The 25,235-nt window shown below is 44.9% G+C and overlaps 1 protein-coding gene across 1 annotated transcript in view; it reads left to right on the top strand.

The window, feature by feature from the left end:
- Positions 1-22,185, top strand: part of LOC143809539 (microtubule-associated serine/threonine-protein kinase 3-like) — a 36,753-nt gene extending 14,568 nt beyond the window's left edge. The window contains exons 3-16 of the mRNA XM_077292595.1: positions 87-189; positions 739-806; positions 6,662-6,747; positions 8,123-8,331; positions 17,309-17,447; positions 18,659-18,791; positions 18,979-19,144; positions 19,275-19,373; positions 19,592-19,714; positions 19,865-19,965; positions 20,064-20,155; positions 20,554-20,627; positions 21,002-21,094; positions 21,324-22,185. Coding sequence (XP_077148710.1) covers positions 87-189; positions 739-806; positions 6,662-6,747; positions 8,123-8,331; positions 17,309-17,447; positions 18,659-18,791; positions 18,979-19,144; positions 19,275-19,373; positions 19,592-19,714; positions 19,865-19,965; positions 20,064-20,155; positions 20,554-20,627; positions 21,002-21,094; positions 21,324-21,421 — 1,584 coding nt within the window. The 3' untranslated portion in view covers positions 21,422-22,185. The remainder of the gene's footprint in view (positions 1-86; positions 190-738; positions 807-6,661; positions 6,748-8,122; positions 8,332-17,308; positions 17,448-18,658; positions 18,792-18,978; positions 19,145-19,274; positions 19,374-19,591; positions 19,715-19,864; positions 19,966-20,063; positions 20,156-20,553; positions 20,628-21,001; positions 21,095-21,323) is intronic.
- The last annotated feature ends 3,050 nt before the right edge of the window (positions 22,186-25,235 follow it).

The raw sequence follows: 25,235 nt of genomic DNA, 5'->3' as shown, positions 1-25,235 counted from the left end.
TGTAAATGCAGGTTTAGTGCTCCCTGAATTATGGATTTGGTGAGTTAGTGAACTCTTCCACATATTAAATCTATATATTCTATTAGGAAACAGCAGAAGGCGACACCGAAGATGGGCTAAATCTACACCCGGAAATGATCCCTGACCCAAATACGAGTCAGGCGGAACTGACCAGCGATCTGACCACAGGTAAGCCGATCATCCGACCTTCTAGAAGGGATCTCCAGATATTATAGAGGGGACAATGGCGGATTTCCTCTACTCTGTGTACAGGGAACCTGCCCGCACATGGTACATGGGAAGTGCTGCTCTGACTGGCAGCCCATTACCCTCTAATGAAATAATAATAATAATCTTTATTTTTTAAGATTTCCCTAAGGAAAGGCACCATTTTGTTTTTAGAAATCCAGTATCTCAGTCAGGAGAATCTAACGTAGAAGCAATGCACCAAATTGCATGGAAGTGCACTGGGGGCGTGACAGAAACCGTCTGAGTGCAGTGACCCGCCCTCGTGCACTTCCAGGCTAATCTGCATATTGCTGCTCAGCTTGAGCTCTCTTCCCATCACTCACATGTACAGTGAGGATGATGTGCTCCTCATATTTACACCCCCCATATAATTAGTGATATCCCCATTTACAGACAGCCATTATTTCTCCTGTAGATTGCTGTATTGTGTATGTAGGATTGATGTCGTCTAATACATTTTATTTCTTCATCATTTTATTACTGTTTTAGATCCAACTGTGCTGGCGATTCCTGACAGTGGAATCTATGAGATCCCGGAGATCCAAGAACCTGCCGCTGTGAGTATCCTAGAGGGGATGTCTGTATATCACCAGATCATGGGGTGTGAATGACGCGTCCAGTATTAGCCCCATATAACCAGAAGACATCTCTATTCTAAATGTAGATGATCCTATAGTGTTAGATAATAGCACTTATACTAAACCGAATCTGGCACCAGGTTGCTGCTACCCATCTGAGAGCAGCACGATGTAGGGGCAGGGACCCTGAGTCCAGCGATGTCACCTACTTTACTGGGTGGAGTAGTTGTGATAAAATCACACTTTTCTGCTGCAGATCTAGCAGAGCTCTGAATGCTGAGCCCTGTATAAGCTCGCCCACACCATTGACTGGCAGCTTTCTGTGTACAGTACACTGTGAATAAGCAGAAATCCGCTAATCTGTGATGGGACAGGGTCACACAGAACAATAGGATGACGTGGCACAAGATTAGACCTATAGTGATAATCTCTTGCTGATTAAACACTAATTTTAATGAAACGACACACAACCTAGTAAGTAACACGACGCTGGAATCAGGATTTCAACCCTTACATCATGCTGCTCTTAGATTACATATAAAAAAACTGCTGACAGAATTCCCTTTAAGTTTTCATAAGTGATCTACAATATTATTCAGCACTGTGCAATGATTCCGGTGAATGGACTCTCCCCTTATCCCCTTAACGACCTATGAAGTGCGATGTCCATGACCTCCCCCATCTTATCCGGCATATGACAGCTGATCCAGTTATATGCCCCTAACAGCCGCGGGTGGAATCGCGATCCACCTGCAGCTTTTAAATGCCGCTGTCAAACTCCGACAGTGGCATTAAACATGGCTGCGCAGGAAGTGCGTCTTAGCTCTCAGCAGGAGACCCCCTGGGGTTGTCATTGTCACACTGCTGTGAGCGCCCCCCGGTGGTCGGTGCACATAGCAGATGAGCATGTTTGCTGCACATAGCAGAGCTGAACCCCGGCTATGTGTAACACAAGTGATCGGATGATCGCAGCTTCTAGTCTCCCATGGAGACTATTGAAGCAAGTAAAAAGTAGGAAATATATATATAAATAAATATAAAAGTCCAAATTACCCTCCTTTTGGCCCATTCAAAATAAAACAATATATATATTGTCTTGCCTTGCTCAGGCGTGTACTACGGAGGACACAGCATGAACTTCATCCAATTTTGCGGCCAGCATGCAGTCAACGGGTAATGAAAGGGTGAATCAAACACCCGAAAACCCCGCCCATATGACCGCAAACCTGTCCCACCAAATTCAGGTGACAGGTTCCCTTTAATGCTGTAGATAAGCCCCCGATGTATCCTGAAAGGTAAGAAAGAGAGGTTAGATTATACTCCCCCAGGGGCGGTCCGGTCTAGCGCCTCCCATCTTCTTACGATGACATCCTCTTCTTTACTTCCTGCCGCGGCTCCGGTGCAGGCGTACTGAAATGTCCTGTTGAGGTCAGAACAAAGTACTGCAGTGCGCAGGAGCCGGGAAAGGTCAGAGAGGCCCAGCACCTGCGCACTGCAGTACTTTGCTCTGCCCTCAACAGGACAGATCAGTACGCCTGCACCGGAGCCGCGGCAGGAAGACAAGAAGAGGACGTTATCGTAAGAAGATGGGAGGAACCGGACCGGACCGCGACACCCATCGTACCGGACAGCAGCAGGACCGCCCCTGGGTGAGTATAATATAACTTGTTTTTCTTACCTTTCAGGTTACATCGGGGGCTTATTTACAGCATTACAGAATGCATTACAGAGTGCTGGAGATAAGCCCCTGATGCTGGTGGCCGCAGTTCCTATACGATTTTTGGGGTTACAGATTCCCTTTAACCCCTTTCTGACATTAGACGTACTATCCCGTCGAGGTGGGGTGGGCCCGTATGACCACCGACGGGATAGTACGTCATACGCGATCGGCCGTGCTCACGGGGGGAGCGCGGCCGATCGCGGCCGGGTGTCAGCTGCATATCGCAGCTGACATCCGGCACTATGTGCCAAGAGCGGTCACGGACCGCCCCCGGCACATTAACCCCCGGCACACCGCGATCAAACATGATCGCGGTGTGCCGGCGGTATAGGGAAGCATCGCGCAGGGAGGGGGCTCCCTGCGGGCTTCCCTGAGACCCCCGGAGCAACGCGATGTGATCGCGTTGCTCCGAGGGTCTCCTGCCTCTTTCCTCGCTGCAGGTCCCGGATCCAAGATGGCCGCGGCATCCAGGTCCTGCAGGGAGGGATGTGGCTTACCGAGTGCCTGCTCAGAGCAGGCGCTGGTAAGCCTGCAGCCCTGCACAGCAGATCGCAGATCTGACAGAGTGCTGTGCACACTGTCAGATCACCGATCTGTAATGTCCCCCCCCCCCGGGACAAAGTAAAGAAGTAAAAAAAAATTCTCCACATGTGTGTAAAAAAAAAAAAAAAAAAATCCTAAATAAAGAAAAAAAAAAATATTTATTATTCCCATAAATTCATTTCTTTAGCTAAATACAAAAAACAAAACAATAAAAGTACACATATTTAGTATCGCCGCGTCCGTAACGACCCAACCTATAAAACTGCCCCACTAGTTAACCCCTTCAGTAAACACCGTAAGAAAAAAAAAAAAAACGAGGCAAAAAACAACGCTTTTTCATACCGCCGAACAAAAAGTTTAATAACACGCCATCAAAAAGACTGATATAAATAACCATGGTACCGCTGAAAACGTCTTCTTGTCCTACAAAAAACGAGCTGCCATACAGCATCATCAGCAAAAAAATAAAAAAGTTATAGTCCTGAGAATAAAGCGATACCAAAATAATTATTTTTTCTATAAAATAGTTTTTATCGTATAAAAGCGCCAAAACATAAAAAAAATGATATAAATGAGATATTGCTGTAATCGTACTGACCCGACGAATAAAACTGCTTTATCAATTTTACCAAACGCGGAACGGTATAAACGCCTCCCCCAAAAGAAATTCATGAATAGCTGGTTTTTGATCATTCTGCCTCACAAAAATCGGAATAAAAAGCGATCAAAAAATGTCACGTGCCCGAAAATGTTACCAATAAAAACGTCAACTCGTCCCGCAAAAAACAAGACCTCACATGACTCTGTGGACTCAAATATGGAAAAATTATAGCTCTCAAAATGTGGTAACGCAAAAAATATTTTTTGCAATAAAAAGCGTCTTTCAGTGTGTGACGGCTGCCAATCATAAAAATCCGCTAAAAAACCCACTATAAAAGTAAATCAAACCCCCCTTCATCACCCCCTTAGTTAGGGAAAAAAAAAATGTATTTATTTCCATTTTCCCATTAGGGTTAGGGCTAGGGTTAGGGTTAGGGCTAGGGTTAGGGTTGGGGCTAGGGTTGGGGCTAGGTTTAGGGCTAGGGTTGGGGCTAGGGTTAGGGCTAGGGTTAGGGCTAGGGTTAGGGCTAGTGTTATGGCTAGTGTTAGGGCTAGTGATAGGGTTAGGGTTATTGCTAGGGTTAGGGCTAGGGTTAGGGTTGGGGCTAGGGTTGGGGCTACAGTTAGGGTTGGGGCTAAAGATAGGGTTAGGGTTTGGATTACATTTACGGTTGGGAATAGGGTTGGGTGTGTCTTGGTTAGAGTTGTGGTTAGGGTTACTGTTGGGATTAGGGTAAGGGGTGTGTTTGGATTAGGGTTTCAGTTATAATTGCGGGGTTTCCACTGTTTAGGCACATCAGGGGCTCTCCAAACGGGACATGACATCCGATCTCAATTCCAGCCAATTCTGCGTTGAAAAAGGAAAACAGTGCTCCTTCCCTTCAGAGCTCTCCCGTGTGCCCAAACAGGGGTTTACCCCAACATATGGGGTATCAGCGTACTCAGGACAAATTGGACATCATCTTTTGGGGTCCAATTTCTCCTGCTACCCTTGGGAAAATACAAAACTGGGGGTGAAAAAATAAGTTTTGTGGGAAAAAAAGGATTTTTTATTTTCACGGCTCTGCGTTGTAAACTGTAGTGAAACACTTGGGGGTTCAAAGTTCTCACAACACATCTAGATAAGTTCCTTGGGGGGTCTAGTTTCCAATATGGGGTCACTTGTGGGGGGTTTGTACTGTTTGGGTACATCAGGGGCTCTGCAAATGCAACGTGACGCCTGCAGACCAATCCATTTAAGTCTGCATTCCAAATGGCGCTCCTTCCCTTCCGAGCTCTGTCATGCGCCCAAACAGTGGTTCCCCCCCACATATGGGGTATCAGCGTACTCAGGACAAATTGGACAACAACTTTTGGGGTCCAATTTATCCTGATACCCTTGTGAAAATACAAAACTGGGGGCTAAAAAATCATTTTTGTGAAAAAAAAGGAATTTTTATTTTCACGGCTCTGCGTTATAAACTGTAGTGAAACACTTGGGGGTTCAAAGCTCTCAAAACACATCTAGATAAGTTCCTTAGGGGGTCTACTTTCCAAAATGGTGTCACTTGTGGGGGTTTTTAATGTTTAGGCACATCAGGGGCTCTCCAAACGCAACATGGCATCCCATCTTAATTCCAGTCAATTTTGCATTGAAAAGTAAAATAGCGCTCCTTCCCTTCCGAGCTCTGCTATGAGCCCAAACAGTGGTTTACCCCCACATATGGGGTATCGTCGTACTCAGGACAAATTGCACAACAACTTTTGTGGTCTAATTTCTTCTCTTACCCTTGGGGAAATAAAAAAATGGGGGCGAAAAGATCATTTTTGTGAAAAAATATGATTTTTTATTTTTACGGCTCTGCATTATAAACTTCTGTGAAGCACTTGTTGGGTCAAAGTGCTCACCACACATCTAGATAAGTTCCTTAGGGGGTCTACTTTCCAAAATGGTGTCACGTGTGGGGGGTTTCAATGTTTAGGCACATCAGGGGCTCTCCAAATGTAACATGGCGTCCCATCTCAATTCCAGTCAATTTTGCATTGAAAAGTCAAATGGCGCTCCTTTCCTTCCGAGCTCTGCCATGCGCCCAAACAGTGGTTTACCCCCACATATGGGGTATCAGCGTACTCAGGACAAATTGTACAACAACTTTTGGGGTCTATTTTCTCCTGTTACCCTTGGTAAAATAAAACAAATTGGAGCTGAAATAAATTTTGTGTGAAAAAAAGTTAAATGTTCATTTTTATTTAAACATTCCAAAAATTCCTGTGAAACACCTGAAGGGTTAATAAACTTCTTGAAAGTGGTTTTGAGTACCTTGAGGGGTGCAGTTTTTAGAATGGTGTCACACTTGGGTATTTTCTATCATATAGACCCCTCAAAATGACTTCAAATGAGATGTGGTCCCTAAAAAAAAATGGTGTTGTAAAAATGAGAAATTGCTGGTCAACTTTTAACCCTTATAACTCCGTCACAAAAAAAAATTTTGGTTCCAAAATTGTGCTGATGTAAAGTAGACATGTGGGAAATGTTACTTATTAAGTATTTTGCGTGACATATGTCTGTGATTTAAGGGCATAAAAATTCAAAGTTGGAAAATTGCAAAATTTTCAAAATTTTCGCCAAATATTAGTTTTTTTCACAAATAAACGCAAGTTATATCGAAGAAATTTTACCACTATCATGAAGTACAATGTCACGAGAAAACAATGTCAGAATCGCCAAGATCCGTTGAAGCGTTCCAGAGTTATAACCTCATAAAGGGACAGTGGTCAGAATTGTAAAAATTGGCCCGGTCACTAACGTGCAAACCACCCTTGGGGGTGAAGAGGTTAAGGGGTTAAATGACATTGGTGTCTGCGGAGCGTTCTGCTTGTACATGCAATCACTGTGAATCAGCTGGGACATAATAATGGAGGAAGACGTTTTGTATCTGGAGCTTTTTTCTTGCAGCTTTCTTATCTGAATATCATTTCTTATTTTTTATAGGGAGCGATTGAATCATTGATACCAGCGAGAATGCCGCAAATAAGCGACTTTGAAACATCTAAACTGATCGGCGCTGGAGCTTATGGGTGAGATTTCTGTTGGTATAATCCACATTGCTCAGGGTTCCCTATGACAACACTTCTGCCTCTGTGCTCGGCCAGTCAGCGTTATCATAGGGAAATGATCGGAGTCCACATCACTGTCCACATCCAATTCTCACTATTCAGCTCATTTCTATACAGTGGAGCGTACGGACCTAGAACAGGTCACACTGTAAGGACCTGTGCACACACCGCAGACTTCTCACATTTTTTTCTGTGTTTTTTTTCTGCTCATGATACAGAAAAGTGAAAGATCCCTGAAGTCTCGTGCACACGATGCTTATCTTTCCATTTTCTCTGCAGATTTCACACATAATAATGAGTGGGGGACAATCTGCAACAAAAACGCAGGTAAAAAATGTATAAAAAAAGCGACAAAAATGAGTCTATTTGACGCATTGTTTTTCCTGCTTAGAAATGCAGATTGGTGTAAAAGGTTCTGCTGCAAATACTTAATGTGGGCACAGACCCTTAAGGAAAGGGATTAATATAACATATTACAGTCACGTGTCCTAGACCCCATCGGTTCTTATGCTGCCGCCTCCACCAGAGCTTCCTCCTCAGCAGACTTTGTTTTTTTGGGTTCCATTATGGAGCTGATAAGAGTAATCGGCTACACACGGTCACGGGAGGATTGACACGATATTGACGTCAATGACATCTGCACCCTCCACCATGACCACGTGAGTCCAATCACTGCCTCAGCACCAGACGGGGGCGCTAGAGCAACCAAAGACTGGCACGAAGGATGGAGAACTGCAAGGATGGACAGGTGGGAGCCTCGGACAGGTGGGTAGAATGGGCTCCATTATTATTTAACTACTTCCATCCCCTCCATTTATTATGCCTTAGGCTGGGGTCACACTTGTGAGTACAATGTGAGAAACTGGCCCCAATACCCGGCACTGCCGTCGGCACTCGGGACATAGAAATACATGCAGCCACACGCTCCGCTCTCCTGGCAGTGTCGAGTATTAAGGCAAGAGACTCGAATTGCACTCACAAGTGTGACCCCGGCCTTAGGAATTGAGAGGAGCAGAATAAACTTCTTACAGCAATTGGAGGAATTTCAATTTGGACTAAATTTTACTTGGACAGAATCGGATCTTCTGGTCAATTATAGCGAATCTGCCCAAGAAGATTCTCTCCTGTCTTATATGACGTGTGAGGGCTCCGGCAGACATGGCATTGTGCAGATCTCCATAGCTGATCTATGCAGTGCTATATTATTCATTTCTAGAATTGTATCTCCAGTGACGGATCGACTTCAAGAAATTAGTACAGAAGATCATATAATGACTTCTATAGATGGACTGTCAATAAGGATTGATTATTTACCATGGATTGTGCTTTTCTCCAGCTCCGTCTACTTAGTGCGCCATAAAGACTTACATCAGACCTTTGCAATGAAGAAAATCTCCAAGTGGAACCTGGAAGCTCTAGAAGTGGAAGAATGGGCTTATCTGGAAAGGGACATCTTAACATTCTCTGATTGTCCCTTTGTGGCCTCCATGCTCTGCTCCTTTCCAACTAGATATCACCTCTGTATGGTCATGGAGTATGTGGAAGGTAGGACATGTGTATTATATTATAGACAATCCACGTCTGCTTACATCTTCTTAATATACAGGTCCTTCTCAAAAAATTAGCATATAGTGTTAAATTTCATTATTTACCATAATGTAATGATTACAATTAAACTTTCATATATTATAGATTCATTATCCACCAACTGAAATTTGTCAGGTCTTTTATTGTTTTAATACTGATGATTTTGGCATACAACTCCTGATAACCCAAAAAACCTGTCTCAATAAATTAGCATATTTCACCCGTCCAATCAAATAAAAGTGTTTTTTAATAACAAACAAAAAACCATCAAATAATAATGTTCAGTTATGCACTCAATACTTGGTCGGGAATCCTTTGGCAGAAATGACTGCTTCAATGCGGCGTGGCATGGAGGCAATCAGCCTGTGACAATGCTGAGATGTTATGGAGGCCCAGGATGCTTCAATAGCGGCCTTAAGCTCATCCAGAGTGTTGGGTCTTGCGTCTCTCAACTTTCTCTTCACAATATCCCACAGATTCTCTATGGGGTTCAGGTCAGGAGAGTTGGCAGGCCAATTGAGCACAGTAATACCATGGTCAGTAAACCATTTACCAGTGGTTTTGGCACTGTGAGCAGGTGCCAGGTCGTGCTGAAAAATGAAATCTTCATCTCCATAAAGCATTTCAGCCGATGGAAGCATGATGTGCTCCAAAATCTCCTGATAGCTAGCTGCATTGACCCTGCCCTTGATGAAACACAGTGGACCAACACCAGCAGCTGACATGGCACCCCACACCATCACTGACTGTGGGTACTTGACACTGGACTTCAGGCATTTTGGCATTTCCTTCTCCCCAGTCTTCTTCCAGACTCTGGCACCTTGATTTCCGAATGACATGCAAAATTTGCTTTCATCAGAAAAAAGTACTTGGGACCACTTAGCAACAGTCCAGTTGCTGCTTTACCTGGGGAATGCGGCACCTGTAGCCCATTTCCTGCACACGCCTGTGCACGGTGGCTCTGGATGTTTCCACACCAGACTCAGTCCACTGCTTCCTCAGGTTCCCCAAGGTCTGGAATCGGTCCTTCTCCACAATCTTCCTCAGGGTCCGGTCACCTCTTCTCGTTGTACAGCGTTTTCTGCCACATTGTTTCCTTCCAACAGACTTACCATTGAGGTGCCATGATACAGCACTCTGGGAACAGCCTATTTGTTGAGAAATTTCTTTCTGGGTCTTACCCTCTTGCTTGAGGGTGTCAATGATGGCCTTCTTGACATCTGTCAGGTCGCTAGTCTTACCCATGATGGGGGTTTTGAGTAATGAACCAGGCAGGGAGTTTTTAAAAGCCTCAGGTATCTTTTGCATGTGTTTAGAGTTAATTAGTTGATTCAGAAGATTAGGGTAATAGGTCGTTTAGAGAACATTTTCTTGATATGCTAATTTATTGAGACAGGTTTTTTGGGTTATCAGGAGTTGTATGCCAAAATCATCAGTATTAAAACAATAAAAGACCTGACAAATTTCAGTTGGTGGATAATGAATCTATAATATATGAAAGTTTAATTGTAATCATTACATTATGGTAAATAATGAAATTTAACACTATATGCTAATTTTTTGAGAAGGACCTGTATACTTACCTTGTAATTTCTTCACATAATGTTCTGTCTAGATGTGTCCGGATCACAGAATTCCAAGCGGTGGAAGTTCACTGACCTCCCTATTGGGACACCCAAGTGATGGGTGTCTCAATATGGAAACTGCTGGTGGTACCAGCCTCTTGCACGGTACCACCAGAGGAACACCGTCCCACCACACACACTGTATACGCCGTATGCACCACACACACACACACACACTGTATACGTCGTACGTACCACACACACACTGTATACGCCGTACGCACCACAAACACGCACACTGTATATGCCGTACGCAGCCTCTTGTGCGGTACCACCAGCGGAACACCGCTGCGAACACGCCACCGCTGGGATCAGCCAAATGATTCACTGACCGCCACCATCTTTGTACAGAAGCGCATGCACAGTTTTAATGTGACCGCCGCTATCAGCCTGCACAAAGATGGCGGCGGTCTGATTTACTGCGAATTCCGCGCAGGCGCAGTGAATCATTGGGCTGATCCCGGCGGCAGACATGCAACATGTCTACAGGCAGAGGAAGTCGGTCACATTAAAGGGGTTTTCCCATGACCGAAATTTCATTTTAAAAATTATCTGTGTCTGACCGTGTATGGAGCATACCACATCTCCTGGGCAGGGGAGGAAGCAAAAGACAACAATGACATTACAGCAGGGGATCACAGTGGATTCATTTTGTGAGGTAAAATATTTCACTGACTGCTTTAAAAAAATATTTTACCTCACTAAATGTATCCTCTGTGATGTCTGTTATGGTTTCCAATGGCAAGGAAACATCAGAAGCATAGAATAAATGGACAAGCTCTCGGGTGATGGAAACTAGAGCTGACCGCGATGCTAAACCTACACACCACACTAGAGGTAGCCAGGGGGCATTCCTGCGTTGTCTCTAGATGCCGCGCGCCAGCCGGAGAACTAACTACCCCTGGTAGAAGAAAACACAGTCCTGGCTTGCCTCCAGAGAATGTCCCCACAGGAGATAGCAGCCCCCCACATATAATAACGGTGAGAGCAGATGAAAAGACACACGTAGTATGAAAGCAGATTTAGCACAGAGAGGCCCGCTAACTAAATAGCAGAAAGATACAACAGAGGACTTCGCGGTCAGCTGCAAAACCCTTCAAAACACCATCCTGAAATTACCTTAACTCATGTGACAACTCATGCCACTGGAGTGGTAATTTCAGCCCAACAAGAGCTTCCAGCTGCAGAGATTCACATAAGTGCAAACTGGACAAAACATACAAAAATAGACTTAAGGACTAAAGTGTCCAACTTAGCTGAGCAGAAAACTGGGAGCAGGAACATGCAACAGAATCACTCTGGATACATTGATGGCCAGCATTAGAATGACTGAGGAGCAAGGCTAAATAGGATACTCCCACATCCTGATAGGAACAGGTGAACTGAGAAGGCAAAGCTTGCAGGACACCAGTACCACAAGAGACCACCGGGGGAGCCCACGAACCGAATCACAACAGTACCCCCCCCTTAAGGAGGGGGCACCGAACCCTCACAAGAACCACCAGGGCGATCTGGATGAGCCCTATGAAAGGCACGGACCAAATCAGAAGCATGAACATCAGAAGCTGTAACCCAAGAATTATCCTCTTGACCGTAGCCCTTCCATTTCACCAGATATTGAAGTCTCCATCTGGAAACACGGGAGTCCAAGATTTTCTCCACCACGTACTCCAATTCACCCTCAACCAGCACAGGAGCAGGAGGCTCAACAGAAGGCACAAGTGGTACCTCATACCTCCGCAATAATGACCGATGGAAGACATTATGGATAGCAAAGGATGCTGGGAGGTCCAAACGAAAAGACACAGGGTTAAGAATTTCCAAAATCTTATAAGGACCCATGAACCGAGGCTTAAACTTAGGAGAAGAGACCCTCATAGGGACAAAACGGGAGGACAACCACACCAAGTCCCCAACACGAAGACGAGGACCAACACGACGATGGCGATTAGCAAAACGTTGAGTCTTCTCCTGGGACAACTCCAAATTGTCCACCACCTGCCCCCAAATACGATGCAACCTATCCACCATGGTATCCACTCCAGGACAATCCGAAGACTCCACCTGACCAGATGAAAAACGAGGATGGAACCCTGAATTGCAAAAGAAAGGGGAGACCAAAGTGGCAGAACTGGCCCGATTATTAAGGGCAAACTCAGCCAACGGCAAAAAGGAGACCCAGTCATCCTGATCAGCAGACACGAAACACCTCAAATAAGTCTCCAAGGTCTGATTAGTACGTTCTGTCTGGCCATTTGTCTGGGGATGAAATGCAGACGAAAAAGACAAATCAATGCCCATCCTGGCACAAAATGCCCGCCAAAATCTGGACACAAACTGGGATCCCCTGTCGGAAACGATATTCTCCGGAATACCATGCAGCCGAACCACATTCTGAAAAAACAGGGGCACCAACTCAGATGAGGAAGGCAGCTTGGGCAAGGGCACCAAATGAACCATCTTAGAAAAGCGGTCACACACCACCCAAATGACGGACATCTTCTGAGAAACAGGGAGATCAGAAATAAAATCCATAGAGATGTGTGTCCAAGGCCTCTTAGGAACAGGCAAGGGCAACAACAACCCACTAGCCCGAGAACAACAAGGCTTGGCCCGAGCACAAACATCGCAAGACTGCACAAAAGTACGCACGTCCCGAGACAGGGAAGGCCACCAGAAGGACCTAGCCACCAAATCTCTGGTACCAAAAATTCCCGGATGACCTGCCAACGCAGAAGAATGAACCTCCGAGATGACTCTATTGGTCCACTCATCCGGCACAAACAATCTACCAGGCGGACAACGATCAGGCCGATCCGCCTGAAACTCTTGTAAAGCACGTCGCAGGTCTGGGAAGACAGCAGACAATATCACCCCATCCTTAAGTATACCCGTAGGTTTAGAATCACCAGGGGAATCAGGTTCAAAACTCCTAGAAAGGGCATCCGCCTTCACATTCTTAGTACCTGGCAGATACGAAACCACAAAATTAAACCGGGAGAAAAACAACGACCAGCGCTCCTGTCTAGGATTCAGACGTCTGGCCGACTCAAGATAAATCAAATTTTTGTGATCAGTCAAGACCACCACCTGATGTTTAGCACCCTCAAGCCAATGACGCCACTCCTCGAATGCCCACTTCATCGCAAAAAGCTCCCGATTACCGACGTCATAATTTCGCTCGGCGGGCGAAAATTTTCGAGAAAAGAACGCACAAGGTCTCATCACTGAACAATCTGAACTTTTCTGCGACAAAACCGCCCCCGCTCCGATCTCGGAAGCATCAACTTCCACCTGAAAAGGAAGAGAAACATCAGGCTGGCACAACACCGGAGCAGAAGAAAAACGGCGCTTAAGCTCCCGAAAGGCCTCCACAGCAGCAGGAGACCAATCTGCAACATCAGCACCCTTTTTAGTCAAATCAGTCAAAGGCCTGACAACGCTAGAAAAACCAGTTATGAATCGACGATAAAAGTTAGCAAAGCCCAAAAATTTCTGAAGGCCCTTAAGAGAAGTCGGTTGCGTCCAGTCACAAATAGCCCGAACCTTCACAGGATCCATCTCAATAGAAGAGGGGGAAAAAATGTACCCCAAAAAAGAAATCTTCTGAACCCCAAAAACACACTTTGAACCTTTAACAAACAGAGAATTGGTCCGCAAAACCTGAAAAACCCTCCTAACTTGTTGAACATGAGATTCCCAGTCATCCGAAAAAATCAAGATATCGTCCAAATACACAATCATAAATTTATCCAGATATTCACGGAAAATATTGTGCATAAAAGACTGAAACACCGAAGGGGCATTTGACAGACCAAAAGGCATCACCAAATGCTCAAAATGGCCCTCGGGCGTATTAAATGCGGTTTTCCACTCATCCCCCTGCTTAATTCGCACCAAATTATACGCACCGCGAAGATCAATCTTAGAGGACCACTTCGCCCCCTCAATGCGAGCAAATAAATCTGTCAGCAATGGCAAAGGATACTGATACTTGACTGTGATCTTATTCAAGAGTCTATAATCAATACAAGGTCTCAAAGAACCATCGCTTTTAGCTACGAAAAAGAACCCCGCTCCAAGAGGAGACGAAGAAGGACGAATATGTCCCTTTTCCAAGGACTCCCTAATATACTCTCGCATGGCAGCATGTTCAGGTACAGACAGATTGAATAGACGACCCTTAGGAAATTTACTGCCAGGGATCAAATCTATGGCGCAATCGCAATCTCTGTGAGGAGGAAGAGAATTAAGAGTAGATTCCTCAAAAACCTCACGATAATCAGACAAAAACTCAGGAATTTCAGAGGGAATAGATGAAGCAATGGAGACCAAAGATGTGTCCCCATGATTTCCCTGACATCCCCAGCTTAGTACAGACATTGTTTTCCAGTCAAGGACTGGGTTATGAGTTTGCAACCATGGCAATCCCAGCACCAACACATCATGTAGATTATACAGTACAAGGAAGCGAATCACCTCTTGATGGTCTGGAGTCATACGCATAGTCACTTGTGTCCAGTATTGTGGTTTATTACTAGCCAATGGTGTAGAATCAATACCCTTTAAAGGTATAGGAACTTCCAGAGGCTCTAGATCAAACCCACAGCGCCTGGCAAAGGACCAATCCATAAGACTCAAAGCGGCGCCAGAATCCACATACGCATCCGCAACAATAGAAGATAACGAACAAATTAGAGTTACAGACAAAATAAACTTGGACTGCAAAGTGCCAATAGCAGAGGATTTATCAACTTTCTTTGTTCGTTTAGAGCATGCTGATATAACATGAGTAGAATTTCCACAATAGAAGCACAAATGATTTTTGCGCCTATAAATCTGTCGTTCGCTTCTGGACAGAAAGCTATCACATTGCATACTCTGTGGTGCCTCTTCAGAAGACACCGCCAACTGGTGCACAGGTTTGCGTTCCCGTAAACGCCGATCAATCTGAATTGCCATTGTCATGGACTCATTCAGACCCGTAGGCGCAGGAAACCCCACCATGACGTCTTTTACAGCATCAGAGAGACCTTCTCTGAAAATTGCCGCCAGAGCGCACTCATTCCACTGAGTAAGCACAGACCATTTTCGAAATTTTTGGCAATATATTTCGGCTTCATCTTGCCCCTGAGAGAGGGCTATTAGGGCTTTCTCAGCCTGAATCTCCAAATTTGGTTCCTCATAAAGCAACCCCAAAGCCAGAAAAAACGCATCCACATTGAGCAACGCAGGATCCCCTGGTGCCAATGAAAATGCCCAATTTTGGGGGTCACCCCGCAGTAAAGAAATAACAATTTTTACTTGCTGGGCAGGATCTCCAGCAGAATGAGATCTCAGCGAAAGAAACAATTTACAATTGTATTTAAAATTTAGAAAACAAGATCGATCTCCAGAAAAAAACTCCGGTATAGGAATTTTAGGTTCAGACCGAGGAGCATGTAACAAAAAATCTTGTATATTCTGAACTTTAGAGGCAAGATTATTCAAATTGGTAGCCAGACTCTGGGGATCCATATTTCAACAGATAAAGTCTGAGCCATTCAGGGGTTAAGAGGAGATGAAAACAGGAGACTGCAATTAGAGCTGGAGTGCAACTTCAGAGGAAGGAAAAAAAAAAAAAGGTTTCACACAGTTCCTTTTCTCTCCTGCTTCAGCCTATAGATTAAACATTTGGGCTGGCCATACTGTTATGGTTTCCAATGGCAAGGAAACATCAGAAGCATAGAATAAATGGACAAGCTCTCGGGTGATGGAAACTAGAGCTGACCGCGATGCTAAACCTACACACCACACTAGAAGTAGCCAGGGGGCATTCCTGCGTTGTCTCTAGATGCCGCGCGCCAGCCGGAGAACTAACTACCCCTGGTAGAAGAAAACACAGTCCTGGCTTGCCTCCAGAGAATGTCCCCACAGGAGATAGCAGCCCCCCACATATAATAACGGTGAGAGCAGATGAAAAGACACACGTAGTATGAAAGCAGATTTAGCACAGAGAGGCCCGCTAACTAAATAGCAGAAAGATACAACAGAGGACTTCGCGGTCAGCTGCAAAACCCTTCAAAACACCATCCTGAAATTACCTTAACTCATGTGACAACTCATGCCACTGGAGTGGTAATTTCAGCCCAACAAGAGCTTCCAGCTGCAGAGATTCACATAAGTGCAAACTGGACAAAACATACAAAAATAGACTTAAGGACTAAAGTGTCCAACTTAGCTGAGCAGAAAACTGGGAGCAGGAACATGCAACAGAATCACTCTGGATACATTGATGGCCAGCATTAGAATGACTGAGGAGCAAGGCTAAATAGGATACTCCCACATCCTGATAGGAACAGGTGAACTGAGAAGGCAAAGCTTGCAGGACACCAGTACCACAAGAGACCACCGGGGGAGCCCACGAACCGAATCACAACAGATGTCCTGCTGTAATGTCAGTATTGTCTTTTGCTTCCTCCCCTGTCCAGAAGATATGGTATGTTCTGTACATGCGAAATATGTGAAATGTGAATAGCATACTGGCTTATGAACTTTATGAAAAAACACATGAGATTTTTAGCACAAGATTTGCAAACGTTGTGAGCCCATTCACCAAAACGTCAAGGTAATCTCAGATCGAATGGGTAACTACACTGACTGTCTGGTGTGAACACTTACCTATGGTATCTGAGCTGAATGCCTAATGTGAACACTTACTTATGGCTAATGACAGGATAAAGCCTACTTATATAGGAGGCTCAGAACCAATTGTGTTGAGATGTAATTAAAACATGGAGAAGGGCAGGGCGTTCAAGTCAGAAAATAGTATATAGTAAAATAGATCAACTGACCGAACAATATATATATATATATATATAAATAGTTTGTAGCCAAAAAAAGTCAAATACAAAATAGATCAATGGCCAAACTTATCTGTGCTAAAAAACAAGGAAATGTGAAATATGTGAAATGTGAATAGCATACTGGCTTATGAACTTTATGAAAAAAAACATCTCATAATACTGTGTGCGAGGCAATGGGAGACTGCTAATACCGCCAGATTGACTTGTCGACTGTGAATGCCCCTGTCACTTCATACTGAGTGGTGTGCTGTGGGGGAGCTTATTCTGTGTGGGGGTCCTCATTCTGTGTCAGGGTCCAAATTATGTGTGAGGAGCTGTGGGGGCCTTTATACTAAGTGACGACATGTGGGGGCCATTATATCTGTATATATTCTTTCCTGCCCAATATGTCGACTCACTTCCCATTATACATCATGTGATCTGCTTTATAAACCCCTCACCGGTCATATTTCTTTTTTTCTACAGGTGGAGACTGTCAGACCCTATTAGAAACCAGGGGTCCTTTACCTGTCCCCTTGGCCCGCTTGTACTTTGCAGAAGTGGCTGTTGCTGTAGAATACTTGCACAGCTATGGTGTGGTCCACAGAGACCTGAAGCCAGAGAAGTAAGTACCCCCTGTAGTATGATAAAGGAAGTTATCATTTATTATCATACTAGATGGTGGCCCGATTCTAACGCATCGGGTATTCTAGAGTATGCATGTCCATGTAGTATATTGCCCATTTACGTAGTATATTGCCCAGTCACGTAGTATATTGCCCAGCGACGTAGTATATTGCCCAGCTACATAGTATACAGCACAGCGACGTAGGATATTGCGCAGCTACGTAGTATATTGCACAGAGCCACATAGTATATTGCACAGCTTTGTAGTATATTGCCCAGCCTTGTAGTATATTGCCCAGCCACGTAGTATATTGCCCAGCCACGTAGTATATTGCCCAGCCTTGTAGTATACAGCAGAGCCACGTAGGATATTGCCCAGTGACGTAGTATATTACCGAGGCACGTATAGGGCCAAAAAATAAAAAATAAACATACTCACCTAACGATCCGAAGGCCCCTTGTAGTGTATCATACTCACCATTCTTGTCGCTGCTCCTCTGCGTCCTGCCTCTTCTCTTCCTGGGATCCTGTGCAGATGGTAGTGGTCGGCTTCAGGAAAATGGCCGCTGGATGCTGCGCGTGCGCAGATCGAGATCGCGGCGGCCATTTTCCTGAAGCCGAGTTCCATTGCAAGTGCCAGGGCTGGTGGGAGCAGGACCTATGAAGACGTCGCGGTCACATGACCGTGACGTCACGGCAGGTCCTTGCCGCACACCAGCCCTGGGACGGGACCGGACCGCAAGCTGACGCTTGTAATGGAGCGGTCCGGGGAGCGTGGCGAGGAGCGAGAAAGGCGGCGGAGGGTGAGTATAGCAGGTTTTTTTGTTTTTATTTATTATTTTTAACATTACATTTTGTACTATTGATGCCGCATAGGCAGCGTCAATAGTACAAAGTTGGGGACACACAGGGTTAATAGCAGCGGTAACGGAGTGCGTTACCCGCGGCATAACGCGGTCCGTTACCGCCGGCATTAACCCTGTGTGAGCGGTGTATGCGGGCGCCGGCAGTGAGTGCGGGGAGTAAGCGGCCATTTTTTTTCTGGACTGTGCGCGTCGCTGATTGGTCGCGGCAGCCATGACAGGCAGCTGCCGAGACCAATCAGCGAACGAATAACGGTGACAGACAGAAGGACAGACGGAAGTACCCTTAGACAATTATATATATAGATAGTCTTCTACAAGATTAAAACCATCTTTTCTTTCACAGCCTCCTGATAACATCTGCTGGACACATTAAAGTTACTGATTTTGGCCTTTCTAAACTTGGTGTCATGATACCAAAAACCAACATCTACAAGCAATTAGCAGAGGAGATCAGCAGAGAGTTCCGGGACCATGAGGTGAGCATCACTTACAGAAAGGCAGCTTGTTCTTTACTAATCTCGTCACACTGTTTCTTCTCTGCATTCTTAATTTCTAGAGATCTTTGCCGCTGATATTTTATCTTCTGTCATTGTGTTTTTATGGTGAGAACTTGTCATAATAATGGAATGATCAATCTCATCTCTTTCTTCTGTTGGTTTCCAGGTCTTCGGCACCCCAACTTATATAGCCCCAGAGGTCATCCTGAAAAAAGGCTATGGAAGACCTGTTGACTGGTGGGCAATGGGGATCATACTACATCAATTCCTTGTGGGATATGTACCATTTTATGGGAAAACCCTAACTGACATTGAAAACAATATTGTTGGTGGTAAGTGGAATAATCCAATCGGAACAATCCAATCATTGCTTTGGGTGGTTACATTTGTTTACCTATTTCATTAGCTTTATCTTACAGTCCAATAAAGATGTTTAATTTTCTGTAATTTTCTATATAACAGGACACCTACGTTGGGATTGTAATCCCGTACCTCCCTTTGATGCTCAGTGCCTCATCACTGGACTGCTGAGAAAAAATCCTGAACAAAGACTTGGGACAGGTAACAATTTGCTTATTACACATAGGACATATCTCTCGTGTCTATGAGAATCAGCACTTCTCTATCAGCTCATCCATTTCTAATTCTTCATAATATGACTTTTAGTAAATTTCCTTCATGTTTGCTCAGAAACGTCAGTAGTTCAGATTAAGTTAAACAGTTCAGATATGGAACAGTAACTGACAATATCCGCAACACTTCTGTTTTGTATTTTCCAGCAGGAACATCTGAAATCAAGAGTCATCCATTCCTGATTGGCTTAGACTTTGACAACCTTCTAAGTCAGAAGCCGGAGTATGTTCCTCAGGTTGCGTCAAATGTGGACACAAGCTTCTCTATCAGTAAGTAGAAGAAGGCATCATCTAGACTAAGCAGCTGTTTGTCTCGTCTACCATAGTTTGAGACAATCAATTCCCATTAATATTACGGATAAATGGTGACTGTGTTATATTGACAACTTGTAATAATACTTCATTACCCATGTCTTGTAGGTAACTCTGATATAAACAAACATCTGGTCTCAGAGGATGAGGAGGACAATGAGAGCTTTAACTACCAAAATTTTACATCTTCTTCTGAATGGCTTTCTAAAGTAAGTATGAGAACAACAAATACACATAATGTAAAAAAAATACATCTAAAAGTAAGAAAAAAAAAAGTATTTCATATCTTCTTGTTGTCCGCATTTAGCTCTGTATCACCGCTACTAGGAGGATGAATAATAAGGATCCCAAGTCACCAGCAGAATTTATCCAAGCATCCTGCACAAATATCTTAGAAATGTGAGTAGACTATAGGGTCATTACTTGAAGATCCAGGCTGATATATGTGCACAACTCCAAATATAGGACATAAATACCATAATATCAATTACAGCATCCATTGCCCCATGATTAGCAGTCATTAGGCTTCAGAAATTGCTCATGGTAACATCCTATAACTGCAGCCAGTCATGCACTTTTAGTGCTGCCCACACTGTAGGAGGTGTAGTAATACATGCCAGCCATTCTTTGTAGTTGTTTTTCGCTCTGCTCTATAAAAGGTAGATGTAAGCGGGAAACCTTCCCCACTATAACTCTCATATGTCCTAATAGGCCTTATAGTTGGTGTTAAACTACTGAGGCAAGCCCTTTTATACTGCATTTACTTGTGATTTACACATTTTTCTTCTTCCAAACAGGCAGAAAGAATCTGTTCCTGCATCTATTAAAGCTGATGCTATTACCAGTTTGCCATGCTCGTCCCCATCGTCAGGTATGTACATGTCTACAGCACTACAAATACAGCACTAACATATTTCCACATGATTTTTCTGTAATTGGTCTCCTATGCTGTCCATGTTTCATGGATACCAGTTATGTTGCCCATAGACTCATACATCTCACTAATTTCGTACGGTTTTCCCAGATTACCAGATCATTCATCTGGAGCAGATGTTCTCTGTCAGTGATGGGATTGTCGCATGTATGATGGCTGACAATGATCGCTGACTTCTGTATGATAACATTCCTCTGCTGTTCGTGCACAATAGTATCATGAAATAAGTCGTCCCTTTACTTACGTTATAGATACAAAGCAGATACTATAAGAATACATTGTTACTGATGTTTTTTTTACATTCTGATCAGATATTCCAGTTCATGAGAACAGAAAATCTTCGATACCTTTGAGTCGAGCGAAACAAAACTCAGAAAATAAAGAAAAAAAGGAAAAGACACTAGGTAAGTTTGAGAATCCGCTCAATGTGGTGTGATGTCAATCAATGAGAAAAATTCATGTGGAGAAGATATTATCTGTCAGTGATGGGATTGTCTGATGTATGATGGCTGACAGTGACCCCTGACCTCTGTATAGTAAGGTTCCTTTGCCGTTCGGCCGCAGTGACCGCACACTAGTATTATGTAATATGGAGTCCCGTCACTTACATTATATTTACTTCTCTTCTCACAGGTTCCCGCTTCCGCCGGATCTTATCATCCTGCCGGCGTCGGTTATTCAGGGCTGCTCGCGCATTTGCATGTTGTTACTATTGCCCCAGCACCATCTAAAAGACTGGAAACCTCCACATCTAGCGCCCTGAAGTCCAGCAGATCCACAATCACTGCTGGACCTTTATTGAAGGATCTTCACCATCTACCTGTGGCCTTCTGACGTTACATCTTTACCCGGACATGTTCTGCCTTTGTCACCAGGCGCCGCGGTATTCATACTGCTCGCCAGACTTGGCTTTAACTGATCACATGGTACCTAACCCCGGCTTTGTTCCTGACTATGATTTCGTCTATTGATACCCGGACATGTTTTGCCTCTGTCACCAGGCGCCGCGGTATTCATACTGCTCGCCAGACTTGGCTTTTACTGATCACCTGGTACCTGAACCCGGCTTTGTTCCTGACTATGATTTCGTCTATTGATAATGTTCCTGGATTTGTTAATCCCTTAACCTTTTATTCTATTATTAATAAAAAAAAATAACTAAAAGCCTTTACTGTTGCTCTGATTCCTTTTCATCTTGAATTCACAACTAATTGTAAGTCATTAATTGCTCTTCTTGTCACTAAATGCATTTGCCATTATCCTGAATGCAGCAGTCAGGCTCATATTTCTGTCCAGCAGCTACACCGATGCCGCCACCCAGTACCAGTCATTGCACTCTCCCACAAAGCTCTCCACATTGCTGCATTGTCCTACAACTCCTCCCATTTGTCACTCTACTACCATATTCACACTCCAATGAGCTAAGACTAGCTTTGATGCTAATCAAATATTCTATTAACTGCAATCTGTTAATTGATCCCTGCTGTGAACTGTCCACCTGCTCCTTCCTCCCTCTCTGTCTCTCTCACCTGGCTTCATTTCATGGACACTTGAATGGTAAAAGTTGAATGGAGCAGGTCAGCTACAACATCATTTGAAGGGACATCTTTAAAGTGTAACATCAGAAATATACCAGAAATAGTCCAGAAATTGGCCAGATGGTAAGACTAATCACTGTCTTCTAATTTTACTTACCTTGCTCTCTAACCATGCTCACATTTGCTCTCACCATTTTTGCTCCACTAATCTTCACCCTCCTTCACTATCCCCAAACCCCTGCACCCTTGAACCAAATAACTATATCTGCCTCTTACCTCCCCACCTAGCTTCATCTGCAGACCTGCTCCTTAACCTCAGAACTCTCCTACTAGAATATAATATAAGCCGATCACAATCCTTCCCCCACCTGCTTTCCCTCTCTCTGCTGGCAACATATCCCCCAATCCTGCCCCCTGCCTCATATATACCACTAATCCTCACCCCTATCCTTCTCACACTAAGAGAAACTACCGCAATCCCTCACACTTAAAATCTGTGCCACTGACCCCCACCCCCCCTGCTTCCTCTCTCTGGGGCACTTTGGAATGCCCGCTCTGCCTGCAACAAGCTCCACAACCTCTTTATTTCCCGCAACCTTTCCTTCCTGGCCCTCACTGAGACCTGGCTGACGCCCGATGACATGGCCTCCCCTGCTACCAAGAGTTACGGTGGCCTCCACTTTACCCACACTCCTCGCTCTGGCAACAGACATGGCGGAGGAGTGGGTTTCCTTATTTCCAAAAACTGCTTCTTCAACCCTATCCAACCCCCACCCTCCCTTATCCTCCCTTCTTTCGAGGTTCACTCTGTCCGTATCTACTCTCCCTCTAATCTCCAAATGGCTGTCATATACTGACCACTGGGCTCAGCCACTGCCTTCATTGACCAATTCTCCACTTTCTCTCTGCTGACGTCCCCACCATCATCATGGGTGACTTTAATATCCTTACTGACACCCGCCAGCAAGCAGCCTCCAAATTCCTGTCCCTTACTTCATCCTTTGGACTCACTCAGTGGTCCTCCACAGCCACCCACACAGAGGAACATACACTAGACCTCATCTTCACCCACCTCTGTTCCCTATCTAATCTCACAACTTCTCCCTTAACCCCTATCTGACCCCCCTCTACTCACCTTCTCATCCCTGTCCTCCTCACCTGCCCCCCATGTCCAGACACTAGCACATTCGTGCAGAAACTTTGCACACCTAGACATTCACAGACTCTCTTCTACATCTGTCGTCCATATCTTCACTCCACGACACAGACAGCGCCACCGCTTTCTATAACTCCACCCTCACATCAGCCATAGATTCAGTCGCCCCTCTCATGCATGGCAAAGTGTGACGAATCAATAAGCAACCCTGGCACATCAATCTCTCTAAAAAACTTTGACAAGCATCCAGGGTTGTGGAGTGGCGTTGGAACAAAACACACCTGCCAGATTGCTTTCAAACAAACTACACTTGCCTTCAAATTAGCCCTCATCTCTGCTAAGCAGAACTATTTCACAAACCTTGTATCTTCATTATCCTACAACCCAATACAACTGTTCAGCATTCAACTCTCTCCTCCGCCCACCGCTGCCACCCCCAACTTCCCTCATCTCTTCCGAGGACTTTAGCACCTACTTCAAAAACAAGATCGACCAGCAAGGCAAACCTTTACTGTTCCACCACCCCAAGCACTCCATATACCAGACCTCTGCCTTTCCCTAATAATCTCCCTCTCCAACATCACTGAAGGAGAGCTTACTCACCTCCCTTCCAAATCACACCTCACATGTGCACTTGACCCCATCCCTTCACACCTGCTCCCCAACCTCATTAACATGCTCATTCCAGCCCTAACCCATCTCTTCTACCTATCGCTATCTTCTGATACCTTCCGTTCTGCCTTCAAACATGCCACCATCACACCCATCCAAAACAAACCTTGACCCAACTGCTATGCCCAGCTATCGCCCCATATCACTGCTCCCATTTGCTTCAAAACTCCTTGAGCAACATGTCCATGCTCAACTTTCCTCCCACCTCCCATCTAACTCTCTCCTTGACAACCTCCAATCTGGCTTCCGCCCCCACCACTCCACCGAAACTGCCCTGACCAAAATTACTAATGACTTACAGCCAAAGCTAACAGACAGTTCCCCATCCTCCTCCTTTTCGACCTGTCCTCTGCCTTCGACAGAGTCAACCACTGCCTACTGCTACAGATTCTTTCTTCTCTTGGCATCAAAGACCTTGCCCTGTCCTGGATTGCCTCATACCTTTCCGACCACACATTTAGCATTTCCCACTCCCACACTACCTCCTCATCCCGCCCTCTCTCTGTTGGTGTCCCTCAAGGCTCTGTCCTGGGGCCCCTACTTTTTTCTATCTTTACCCTTGGCCTAGGACAACTCAAAGTCCTATGGCTTCTAGTACCATCTGTATGCGGACGACACTCAGATCTATCTCTCTGGCCCAGATATCACCTCCCTGATGTCCAGAATCCTGGAGTGTCTATCAGCCATATCCTCCTTCTTCACCTCTCGCTTCCTAAAACTCAATGTAGACAAAACCGAACTCATCATCTTTCCTCCATCTCGCGTATCTCCCCTACCTGATCTATAGTATCTGTTATGGTAATTGGTATCACACTCTCTCCCGCACCTGTAATCCGCTGCCTCGGGGTAACTCTCAACTCTGCCCTGTCCTTCAAACCGCATGTTCAAACTCTTGCCACCTCCTGAATCCGTCCCTTCCTCAGCCCTCAATCTACTAAAACTCTTGTGCATACCCTCATCATCTCCCGCCTCGACTACTGCAACACCCTCCTCTGTGGCCTCCCCGCTAACTCTCTTGCACCACTCCAGTCTGTCCTCAACTCTGCTGCCCACCTAATCCACCTCTCTCCTCGCTACTCCCCTGCTTCTCCCCTCTGCAAATCCCTCAACTGGCTCCCAATTCCCCAACGAATCCAGTTCAAACTACTAACATTGATCTACAAAGCCATCCACAACCTG

The sequence above is a fragment of the Ranitomeya variabilis genome, chromosome 2 (assembly GCF_051348905.1).
Source record: "Ranitomeya variabilis isolate aRanVar5 chromosome 2, aRanVar5.hap1, whole genome shotgun sequence".
Classification (NCBI taxonomy): Eukaryota; Metazoa; Chordata; class Amphibia; order Anura; family Dendrobatidae; genus Ranitomeya; species Ranitomeya variabilis.
This window is presented reverse-complemented; position numbering and strand designations above follow the sequence as displayed.